General features: G+C 36.1%; 1 protein-coding gene across 3 annotated transcripts in view; it reads left to right on the top strand.

The window, feature by feature from the left end:
- MYO9A (myosin IXA) overlaps positions 1-12804 on the top strand; it is a 271712-nt gene that overhangs the window by 193642 nt on the left and 65266 nt on the right. The window contains exons 26-27 of one of the 3 annotated variants that reach the window (XM_081129790.1): positions 3604-3703; positions 4218-4427. In XM_081129790.1, coding sequence (XP_080985916.1) covers positions 3604-3703; positions 4218-4427 — 310 coding nt within the window. Of the gene's footprint in view, positions 1-3603; positions 3704-4214; positions 4428-12804 lie in introns of all 3 variants that reach the window. The other 2 variants (XM_081129791.1, XM_081129792.1) reach the window with 2 other exon arrangements.

Raw genomic sequence — 12804 nt, 5'->3', positions numbered from 1 at the left:
ATATTGTAGCAGCCTTACATCCCCAGAATAAATCCCACTTGGTCATAGTTATGATCTTTTTATTTTTTATTTTATTTTTTTAATTGATTTTTTAGCAAGAGCAAAAGATGGATTGGGGGAGAGAGAGAGGGAGAGAGAAGCATTGATGTGAGAGAGAAACATTGATCACCTACCTCCTGCATGCCCCCTACTGTGGATTAAGCCTGCAGTCAGGGTATATGACCCGACCCGGAATCAAGCTGGCAAACCTTTGGTGCATGGGAGGACACTCAGCTAACTGAGCCACACTGGCCAGGGCAAGTGTATGATCCTTTTAATTTTTTGCTGGATCTGGTTTGCTAATGTTTTTCAAAAAAATATGTCTGTATTGATTTCAGAGACAGGAAGAGAGAGGAAGAGAGAGATAGAAACATCAGTGATGAGAGAGTCATTGATTGTCTGCCACTGCACGCCCCCCTACTGGGGATTCAGCCCACAATCCAGGCATATGCCCTGACCGGGAATCAAACTGTGATCTCCTGGATCACAGGTTGATTCTCAACTGTTGAGTCACAGCAGCTGGGCTGGTTTGCTAATATTTTGTTGAGAATTCTAGCATCTGTGTTCATCCAAGATATTGGCCTATAATTTTCTTTCTTTGTAGGGTCTTTATCTGGTTTTGGAATTAGGATAATGTTGGCTTTGTAAAAAGAGTTTGGAAATCTCCTTCTTGAATGTTTTGGAATAGTTTGAGAAGGGTAGGTCTTAGTTAGTCTTTGAATGTTTGGTAAAATTCACCTGTGAAGCCATCAGGTCCAAGACTTTTGTTAGCTGGGAGTTTTTTTTATTACTGCTTCAATTTCATTAGTTTTTACTGGTCTCTTTAGGTTACTGATTCTTCCTGATTGAGTTCTGGAAGATTATATGTTTCTAGGAATTTGTTCTTTTAGCCCAGGTTGTCCAATCTGTTCGCCTATTGTTGTTCATAGCATTTTCTTACAATCCTTTGTATTTCTGTGATGTCAGTTGTTACTTTGACTCTTTCATTTTTGTTTCTTGGTCAGTCTAGCTAAAAGGTTCATCAGTCTTGTTTATCTTTTCAAAGAACCAACTCTTGGTTTCACTGATCTTTTGTATTGTTTTTTTAGCTTCTGTCATTTATTTCCACTCTGATCTTTATTATATCCTTCCTTTTGCTTTCTCTGTGATTTTCTTGTTGTTCTCTTTCCAGTTCTCTTAGGTGTAGGGTTAGATTATTTATTTGAGATTTTTCTTGCTTTTTTAGGGAGATCTTAATGCTATGAACTTCCCTCTCAGGACTGCTTTCTCTGTGTCCCATAAATTTTGGATTATTATGTGTTCATTTTCACTTTTTTCCAAGTAATTTTTTATTTCTTCCTTGATCTCCGTGGTAACCCATTTATTGTTTAATAGCATGCTATTTAGCCATCATGTGTTTGAGTGATTTTGAGTGTTTTTATTAAAGTAGATTTCTAGTTTCATGCCATTGTTATCCGAGAAGATGCTTGGTATGATTTCAGTTTTCTCGAATTTGTTAAGATTTATTTTGTGTTCTAACATGTGATCTTTCTTTGAGAATGCCCCATGTGTGCTTGAGGAAAATGTATATTCTTCTGCTTTGGGGTGAAATAGTAATATCAATTAAATCCATCTGACCCAGAGTGTCGTTTAAGGTCACTGTTTCCTTGTTGATTTTTTGTCTGGGAGATCTACCCATTGATGACAGTGGGGTGTTAAAAGTCCCCTACTATGACTCTGTATTGCTGCAAATCTCTTCCATAAAGTCCACCGAAAGTTTTTTTAATATATTTAAGTGCTCCCATATTGACTACATGTATGTTTACAAGGTTTATGTCCTCTTGTTGGATTGATCCCTTTAGTATTATGTAGTGGCCTTTTTTGTCTCTGTTATGGCCTTTATTTGAAGCCTTTTTTATCAGAGTATTGCTACTCCAGCTTTTTTGTTTTGTTTCCAGTTGCACGGAATATTTTTTTTCACCCCTTTACTTCCTGTCTGAATCTTTTGTTCTGAGGTGGGTCTCTTATGGACAGCATGTATATGGGTCATGTTTTCTTATCCACTCTGCTACCCTGTGTCTTTTGATTGGATCATTTAGTCCATTTATTTATTGCATTTTTCCCCCCCTTCATTCCTGCGGTCCTCTTTCTATATATTTCTTTATCTTAAAGCCTTCTCTTAATATTTGTTGCAATGCTGGTTTGGTGGTATTAAACTCCTTTAGCTTTTTTTTTTTTTTTTTTGGTCTTGGAAACTCTTTATTTGGCCTTCAATTTCAAATGATAGCCTTGCTGGATAGAGTATTCTTGGATTTAGGTCCTTGCTTTTCATTACTTTGATACTTCATGCCAATCCCTTCTCGCCTGAAGTGTTTCTATTGAAAAATCAGCTGACGTCCTTATGGGAACTCCCTTGTTGGTAACTTTCTCTCTCGCTGCCTTTAAGATTCTCTTTGTCTTTAATGTTTGCCATTTTAATCATGATGTGTCTTGATGTGGGTCTCTTTTTGTTCATCTTGATTGGAACTCTCTGTGTTTCTTGAACTTGTGTGACTTTTTTTTTCACCAAGTTAGGGAAGTTTTATGCCATTATTTCATCCCTTGCTTATTTCTTTTTCTGTTATCCCTGTGATGTAGATAATTGTTATGTTTCATGTTGTCCCAAAGTTCCTTTAAACTATCCTTGTTTTTTAAAATTATTTTTTCTTTTTGTTGCTCTGATTGGGTGTTTTTTCCTACTTTGTCTTACAAATCGCTGATTTGATCCTCTGCTTCATCCAGCCTACTTTTAATTCCTTCCCATGTATTCTTGTCTCTGGTTCTTAGTTAGGGATTCTATGTCCTTTTTCATGCTGATGTAGTTCCCATTAAGTTTCTTGTAGTTTTCACTAAGTTCGTAGATCATCCTTTTAACCATTATTTTGAACTCTGCGTCTGAGAAATTGCTTGCCTCTATTTCATTTAGCTCTTTTTCTGGAGATTCCTCCTTTTCTTTCATTTGGGGGTTGTTTCTTTGTCTCCCCACTTTAGCTGTCTCTTTGTGTTTGTTTCTGGGGGTGCTCTCGGAATGTCCCTTTTATAGGTTATTTTGGCTCTCCTCTTGTAATTGGGTCTTGATTGTTGTTGTTCCCTTCATGGGTGGGATTTCCCTGAGGCTCGCTGACTTTGAGGCTCAACTCTGACCACATCATGTGAGCTGTTGTACAGGGTGCAATCTCAAGGAGGTTTTTGCCCTTCCTTGTTTAAAAGTCTCTTCTTCAGCTAGTCTTCAGTTGGCTAATTCAGGGTGAATGTTCCCCAATTTAGTTTTATTTCCAGTTTGGTTCTCGGAAGAGGTGCAAGAAAGATGCACCTACTCTGCCGCCATGTTGAAAAAAACGTCAATTCTTGATAATAGTATCAGTTTGGTAATCAGAAAAAATCTGATATATTGTTTTGGTGATTGAATAATTTCTAGAAATACGTCCAGAATTTGCTAGAATTCTTTGACCTGGCTGTTAAAGTATATTTTATGGTATACTTTAAGACTGCTGCCATGGGATATCTGCTAGGAATTGAAATGTAATCCTGATTTTTTATCCTAAGCGTCAACAAGGAATCCTTAAACAGCAGAAATCCTAAACTCCATAAACAAGATGAACCAACTTGGAAACCTGTGAAGTTAACTGGGCCGGGCCAAGGAGAGGTAAGTATGGAATTTTGTTTATATTTTATGCAAAATAGATGCATGCTATTTTGGAAATTATTATTCTTGTAGATACAGCATCTCATCTACCCATTTACTCCGAAGAGTTTATAGAGAAAGAAGCCGTGAGTTAAGTTTGTTCAGACTTAGGGAGGTGTACTTCAGGCAGGGAATGGTACCTATAATCCCAGATTGTATTTACAAAAAGGAAGTTGCAAAGAAAAAGAAGGCAATTTATACAAGTGACTTTTGTGACTTATTATGGCAGTGAAAGATAACTTCCTTGGTTATGGAGAAGACAGTGTAGATTTAGCTCCCATTCCCGTCCTTTGTCCAGAGTAATGTATATGGATTGCTTTTGGTTATCTCTGTCACTTCCTAGTAGAATGTGCATTGTGGGGTGGAGGGATGCTTCATGAAATTCATGAGCTCTCTGATATCTTTCATTGGCATCATCTCAAAAATAAAACAAAACAAAACATTGTGTTATTTGTTTTATCATTTGGTCAAGCAGGTTGCCAGACCGGCCCATAAAAAGAAAGCTCGAATGGCGCGGACGCGCTCCGATTTCTTGACTAGAGGTACTTTTGCTGATGGGGAGGGGGATACAGAGGAAGATGATTACGATGACATTGAGCCCCTTCTCTCCCTTGACCAACCTTCTCACTCTGAGCTAGGGCCGGCACCCAGCCTGGGTCAGGCCTCTCACAGTGACTCCGAAATGGTAATTTTATAGCAATATAAGAAAAATAGGCAACAAGCAAATCTGATGGGAATAGTCTTTGCTAATCTAAAGCTAACCTTCACAGCTTCTTCCCCATATAATGATTTGTACATGGGAAACCTCAGTGAACACAGCAAATAAGCTAAACTTTAACAGGACAAAGATAAAGGGCACTTGAGCAGTTTATGTCAAATCATAAATTAGGCAACATTAAGGTTAACTAGGCACTAATGTAGAAATTTTCTGTGGTACATGTTGAAATCTAGAACAGGGATCCTCAAGTATTTTTTCTATAACGGGCCAAATGATAAACATTTTGGACCTTGTGGGTCATAGAGTCTCTGTTGCAACTACTAAACTCTGCCACCACCTAGTGAGAAAAACCAGAGACAATAAGTTAACAAATGGGTATGGCTGTGTTCCAATAAAACTATTTACAAAAACAGCAATGGGCTGCATTTGACCTGTTGGCCATAGTTTGCTGATCCCTCTCTAATCTAGTGACTTGAGTATATGTTAGACAATCCAATAGCTTTTAATTGAAATGTTATTCTCGTTTTTTCTTTTTCTTTTTCTTTTTCTTTTTTTTTTGCTTTTAAAGTTGCTTTCTCTCCCTAATTTTTTAGTAATAGAAAATAAACATGAATTTTTAAAATTTTAATATAATGAGCAATGCCAAAAATGTCTCTCTGGACCAACCCAGCCAAGTAGAAGGTTTTGTATGTAACTTGGGTTTGTATTAATTACAAATTACACGTTGGAATTAGGTTTGAATAAAGCTGCATTATTTTAACTAAGAATATAACTTTATCAGCATAACTCAACCAAAATTAGGTATTTCTACAGGGTGTCCCCCAAAAATGTATACACACTGTAACAGCTGACAGCTCAATTTTGAAAATGAAATGCATTTTAATAAAAGCTGTCTTTATAATTATTCAAAGTGTGTGTATACATTTTGGGGAGACACCCTATAGTTGGACAAGTGTGAATGTATTTGTGGATATAGTGTTTGATTTTGGAATTGACCTGGGAAAAATACAATATAAGGACCCTGTATATCTGATATGTACTGAAACATTACACTCATAAAGTGGAGTGACTTATGCAGGTTATTACCATGCATACCCTTAAGTAAGTTGGATCTCATTCTTTTTTATGGGAAGAAAATTTTAGGGTGGTCTTCTTTTGATTCATTAAATATTTTATCTTTGAACTGTTTTAAGCTATTTGATTATGCCAAAGATCTAGTTAATTAAAATTTCTGCTAATTTTCAGAATACTCTCATTTTCTTTATCTTTTGTTAGAGATAGACCCATTTTAAAATGACAATATTGATATTCTAAGAAAGAAAAAACAAAAACACAGAAAATTGCACTACCAATTCTCTAATTAGACATATGATTCATTACACTGAGCCAAACTGTAGGATTGTAAAAGCTAAGAACAATCTGTATATTTTTAATATATATAATTAGAACCAAAGCCCTCTCTTCAGGTACGATAAAATAATTCCATTTTGGAGGTGCCCTGTTTTTGAGTTATAAATAGCAACACATACTCTTATAAGATTATTAGTTAAAGATGAAATTATATAATGAAGTAAACTAATTTTAATGAAAAGTGCTGCCTATATATATTTTTTATTGTGAATAGGGAGCATGCTTAATTTATTCTCTAAGGCATAAATACATTTTTCATTTGTGGAAGAACTTAGCATATGTAACTGCTGCTTTGTTCCTGAGAGTTTCCTTTGTTACAAACCTTAGTCCTTTTGGTGGTAGAATTCTTTCTCACTGAGAACTTTACTGAGATGAACCAGGAAGTTGGGCTTTCTGCTTGGAGCATTCAGCCCCTTTAAAGGTTCTAGCTGGCAGCCTCTGCCTATGATTCTGTTCACCTGCTTGACGGTCACTGCATGCCAGTAGTTACAGAACACCCTCTGCAGTGTGTTAGTCACCTCTCCAGCTTTGTCACTGCCCTTCTGTTTCATCACTAGCTATTTTAGGAACAGGTGGTGGTGGTTGTTTCTGGTGGATACTTGCATGAAAAAGCTTTGCTTTCTAGAATATGCTGATAGATAGTGGGGTTGGGGGTGGGAAGGGTAGGGACAGTTTTAAAGTATTTTTGTTTATCTTGAAAACATGCTATGTTCTAATGATATCTGATATTGTGAAGATGAAGACTAATTGTTTCTAAATGGAGTCTACAGAATTCTCAAAATTGAATTATTTTCAGGATTTTAAATGGGTTTGATTTTATGCACACATGGACTTTTAAAGACATTGTTTTGTGGTGTTTTTTTTTGGTTTTTTTTCCCCTGGACAAAGTGATCCCATCAGTGAATTTTGCTAAGAAGTGTGTCAATTCTATCTTGGAAGAAGCCATCTATCCTTCCCAGTTTTGAAATATCTAATGGGATAAAGACAGTTATAAATGAATTACATGAAGGGAATTTGATAAGCATTACCCCCTGAGTTGATGAATTGTTCATCAGTTGTTAACCAGCTGTGGAGGAGTGGAGACAAGAGTAGTAGTTTCCCTCCTTAAGACTTTGGTGTGTTTTTTTTTGGGGGGGGGAGCTGTTAATTTCCTACTTTTAACTCTGCCATTTGAATGACTGTTTAGTCTCTGTATGCTGCTCTCACTCAGTTCTTATGCCCACTATGTTGGCTTTTACCCAAGAAGAATGACACATTCTGCTAAGCAGTATTTTTAAGGTGGCTTTTATGTAGTATTTTATTTTAGTCTCTCAATCTTTTGAATGGTGAGTTAGTAAAATCATTTCTATCCCTTATTTGTAGGATTGGTATAGGTAACATTACAGTTTCCTCCATATAGTTTCTTCTGCCATTCCCCAGACTTAAACCAATCATTTCTATGGGCATGACTCCCAAATAGCACTCCAGAATTTGTCTTCTTTATCTCCAGTATGATAAAACTAAATTTCTCATTCCCCTCCACCCCCAAAACTGCTGTCACTTCTTATATTCCTATTTGTTTGTAATTTTCTGAGGTACTCTCCCATCCTTATCTGTGTTGAATTTTCTTTTCTGCTATCCACTTCCCAAAAATCTGCTAGAAAAACCTGTTGATGAAGCATGGCTAAGTCTATTAGTTTATTTTATAGTAAGTGAAAATCAGCCTTGACTATGTCTTAGTAATTTCTCAGAAAGGGGATGTTAAGAGAGGATGTATATTGGATTTGGGGACCTAGACTAGTGATTTTGAGATGGTCTTGAAAGTTGGAAAGCTGGTTGGTAGTAAATAAAAGTTTATGACATAAGAGGTTTGGATTGGTGGCCCCCAGACACAGCCACACTGTTGAATACACTGATTATTTATATGTGTGTTTTATTCCCTCCAAGAAGTTAGGGATAGTTATAGCATTGTGACTCTCTGCTCTTTGAAGATTTCGTAGAATTTCCCTATGAAACCATCTGGGATTGGTACTTTTTTGTGGCATAATTTCTTCATAAATTCCTCTAATTCTTCTAGTGAAATTAGTCTTTTAAGCTTTCTTACCTAATGGGGTCAATTTTGGTAAATAGTTTTTTCTTATGAAATTACCCATTTCATCTAACTTTTCATATTTATTTGCATAAAAGTTTGGAAAGTAAGTAGTATAATTTTAAAAAATTCTTTGTTTCAATGGTTATTTCCCTTTTGTCATTTCTTATTTTGTAGATTTGTGTTTTTTCCTTTGTTTTAAGTTAACATGTCATTTGTCTGTTTTGTTAATTTTTTCCAAAACAACAGGATTTTGATTTTTTTATTAAACTTGCTCTGCTCCCCCCACCCCCCATTCTCTAGTGATTTCTGCTTTTACCTTTGTTATTTCTGTCTGTGTGCTTTCTTTTGGTTTACTTTTTCTTCTAGCTTTTAAGTTGGGAATTGGAATTATTTAGTTTATTTTTATTGATACAAGTTTTTAAGGCTACAAATTCTCTGATCACTGCTTCTGATGTATTTTATTTATTCTAATATGTAAAGTTTTTTTAGAAAATTGTAATTTTAGTTTATATTACTATTTTTTGCCCAAAACTTGTGTAATAAAATTTTTTTTAGTTTTCAGAAGAGCCTTGTTTTATATTTTTTGTTAGCTTCTAGTTTTATTATATTGTGATCAAAGAATATTTGTAATGTGTGTGTTTGATCAAATTTACCAGTATATTTTTTACTTAATATGTGATCAGTTTTTGTGAATATATCATGTACATTTAGTAAGGTGTATTTTCTATTTAGAGTGTAAAATTTCAGTACATATCCATAATCTCTACCTTATTGGTTATGTTGTCTCTTATATTTTTATTATTTTTTGTACACTTGATCTATCTTGTACACAGAGAATGTTGTGTTAAAGTCTCCTATTATTCATCATGAATGGTGGCTTTTGTCACATTCAATACCTTTTGCTTAAATTCTACTCAATAGTAATATCACAACTTCTGTTTTATTATTTCTATTTGCCCAGAATACTTTTGGTCATCCCCTTATTTTTAGCCATTCTGGATCTTTTTGTTTTGGATGTGTGTTTTCTACACAGTATAGTTTGGTCCTGCTTTGTGAGCCAAATTAAAAATTTCTTCCCCTGATAGATGAGGTAAATCTATTCATATTTATTAATATAACCGATAGATCTGTCTCAACTCTTATAATTTTATATTGTGTTACATTAAATTTGCTGTGTTTATGTTACATGCTTTTTTTGTTTTTTTTAAATTTCTTTTGATATTTAGGGAGGGTTGTGTTCTTTGTTGATTGTTTACCTTTGTATATACCTTTTAAAAATGCCTTTAATATACTACTTTTTAACTAATTATTCTCCAGTCATGTTTAAGTGAATAATATTCTTTAATTCTCATCTACTGTGACCCAACTATTGATGAGTACTCTATTCTCTACTTTTCCTCTCCCTGTACTCTTGTTTTTTAGGTTTATACTTTGTCAGAACATGTAATTTTGCATATTATTTTTTACCCTAGTTCCCATCCTTGTTTTTTCCTGAGATCTACTATTAAGTATATTGAATGATCACATTAAATATTTTGCTGAAGTTTCCCTAATTATCTCTTGGTTGGATGAAGTTCTCCTAGTAAATTACTCATGAAGGACTCTTAGATATGGAATTCCTTGAGTTCTTTTTAAAAATATATATATATATCTTTATTGATTTCAGAGAGAGGAAAGGAGAGGAAGAGAGAGATAGAAACATCAATGATGAGAGTGTCATTGGTTGGCTGCCTTGAGCCCGAAACCTGGGCATGTGCCCTGACCAGGAATCGAACCCCTATCGCCTGGATCCTAGGTCGACACTCAACCGCTGAGCCACGCCCGGCCGGGCTCCTTGAGTTCTTTTTAAAGGCTTGATATTTGAAGGGATATCTTGGCCACATATAAAATCCTTGATTCATACTTTCTGTCCCTGAGTGTTTTGAAAATGCTGTTTTATTGTTTACCTGCTTTATTTGTTATTTTTGGTAAGTCTATTGCCAGTCTAATTTTCTTCCCCTTGTAAATTATTTGATTTTTTTACTTGCAAGCTTTCTTAATTTTTTCTTAATATTTAAGTTTAGGATATGTCTTCAAGTTGATCATTACAGATTAATTATTCCATATACTTGTAGGACTCTGTCAATATGTAAATTCTGGTCTTGCCTTAGTTTTGAAAGTTTTAATAGATTATTGTTTTAAATTTTGGTTGTGTTCTGTTGTTTTGTTTTTTTGTTTGGGAACTCCAATTATTATAAATAAGTATTTTTCTTATTTTCCTGTCTTCCATTTCAGCCACTTTTTCTCTGACCCTTTTTTTCTTTTTTTCTTTTAAATCCTTACCCAAGGATATTTTTTCCATTGATTGTTTTTATAGAGAGTGAAGGGGAGGGAGGAGTAGGGGAGAGAGAGAGAAACTTCAGTGTGAGAGAGACACATCGACTGCTTGCCTTCCACACTTGTCTTGACTGGGGTAGGGAATCTAGCATGCATCTGCGGTTCATGCCATTGACCGGGAATCGAACCCGGCATCCTTCAGTCTGTGGGCCAGTGCTCTAACAACTGAGTCAAACCAGCTAGGGTTTTAATTCATTTTTGAGTTAGAGTTTTCTGCTTTATGCTTGGTGTCATTTTTTTTTCCAGGTGAGGGTGGCAGTGGGAAGTGTAGTTAACCAACTGAGTTGTTTTGGTTTGAATTTGGTTTTCATTTTCTTTGTTTTAGATTGTGTAGATTTTGTATGTTTTAACTTATTAGTTTTGTGCCTTTGGGGGTAGCTTATAAGAATAAGTTCAAGAGCTTTCTCTTCTGCCAGTGTAGCAAAGTTCAGTTTCTTTTACAGATAGTCTGTTTTGCATTTGTTTGTTTTTGTGCTGGTGGAGGCATTGTGTGTCTGCCATTATTTTTCTTTCCTTTTGTATTGCTGGATTCTAAATTTTCCCCTTCCGCTGCTTTTCCTTTTCACTGCCAATCTCCAAAAGGCACCCCCTTCCTTCCCTTTTTTTTTTTCTGAATAGGTTTTATTGCACACAGAGGGGATGGGGCTCAGTCCTTCTTGGCTGCTGCCTTCCTCATGGCTCCAAGGATATTGCTCAGCTCCTCTCTCTTCATCTTGGCATGGATGTGTGTCCCCATCTTTTTTTTTTGGTAAACTTCAGGGCCCTCCTGTCCTTAGAGGCCTTGAGCAGCTCCATGGCATGCCGCCCATAGGGGGCAAAGCCATACACCTCTCGGATCATGTCTCACACCAACTTGGTGTGCTTGGTGAGGCACCCATAGTGAGTGGCTATGCCTTGGCTTGTTTACATTCTTGGTGTGGCCCACCGCTATGCGCTAGTGCAGAGCCTTGGCTGCTGCTCTTCAGTGGCTGCCTACCTGCTTCTTTTTATATCTTTTACCTCAGAAGCAATGCCTCTAAAAATATGGCACCTTGAATCACATGCCATTTTATCTTCTTTCTCTTTAGTCAGTTCTCTACCAGTGCTCGCTAACATTTGTGTTAGTATTCAGTCATTATAGATGGATTGATTTTTCTCCTCCTCCTCAGTGTATTTTATTACTTATTTGCATGCCTAGTTATTTCTTATTGGATGCCTGACTTTGTGAATTTTGCCTTTTTGGATATTTGTATTTGATTAATATTCTTGAGCCTATTATATTCTAGCAATATTCCTTTAAAAAAAAAAAATCTTTATTGATTTCAGAGAGAGGAAAGGAGAGGGAGAGAGAGAGAGAAACATCAATGATGAAAGAGTCATTGATCGAGCCCACAACCCGGGCATGTGCCCTGATCTGGAATCGAACCCCAGTCGCCTGGATCCTAGGTCGATGCTCAACCGCTGAGCCACACCCGGCTGGGCTCTAGCAATATTCCAAAGCTTTGTTCTGGAAGCAACGTGGTCCTTTTAGGTTTTCTTGTTAAGATTTGTTAGTCTCACTGGAAATTTGACAAGAGAGAAGATTTCAAGTGCTCTAGTCAGCAAAGAAAAAATAAAGTAACTGTGTGAGGAGATATGTTAATTAGCTTGACTATAGTAATCACTTTACTGTTTATATGTAAATCAAATTGTGTCTCACACCTTAAACGTATACAATTATTATTAAATAAAATAAAAATTTGTTAGGCTCAAACAGAGCAGTACTTAGTTTAGACTATTGAAGCATTGTTTTTGACCATCGAGGCAAGATTCTTAGTGTACTTTACCCAGTGCCCTGGGAATCATAAAGGTGTATACTCTGACTCTTGGGCACAGGCACTATTACTGGCCTTTTGTGAGTGATGAGCACTATTACCTTTAATCCTTTCAGATGGCCCTTTTTCTGGTCTTGGGTAGCTGTCTGACACAGAAGTGTTGATTAGTACTCAGCTAAATACTCAATATGTAAACTCTGAAGATTTCCAGAGTTCATTCTTTGTGCATCCTCTTCCCTCCAATACTCTGTCTTTTGGTTTCTAGTCACCTTCATCTCTCTGGACTTTCAACTTCATGTGTTCAACTCAGAGAATCTGCCAAGGTTCACCTGGATTCTCCCTCTCTGTCACAGCCTGGAAACTATCTCAAGTCACTAAGCTGGGGAAGTTGTAGGACTCACTTCGTTTCAGTTTTGAGAACTGCTCTTTCATGCTATTTTGTATGGGTTTTTGTTTTTGGTTATTTCAGGCAAGAGGATAAAATGGGTCCCTGTTACTTCATCTTTGCCAGAAGCAGAAGTTTGTTCTTTAAATTTTATTTTATTTTTTCTAGAGATAGTTTTCTTATTCTGTTGATGTTGTTGTTTTATATTTTATCTTTATTGTTGAAAGTATTACAGATGTCTCTGTTTTTCCGTCTCATTGATCCCCTCCACCCCACACCCCCCACCAGGCCTTTACCACACACTATTGT

This window comes from Miniopterus schreibersii, assembly GCF_964146895.1.
Source record: "Miniopterus schreibersii genome assembly, chromosome: 1".
Classification (NCBI taxonomy): domain Eukaryota; kingdom Metazoa; phylum Chordata; class Mammalia; order Chiroptera; family Miniopteridae; genus Miniopterus; species Miniopterus schreibersii.
Note: the sequence above shows the minus strand (reverse complement) of the source record. Positions and strands in the feature narration are given on the sequence as shown.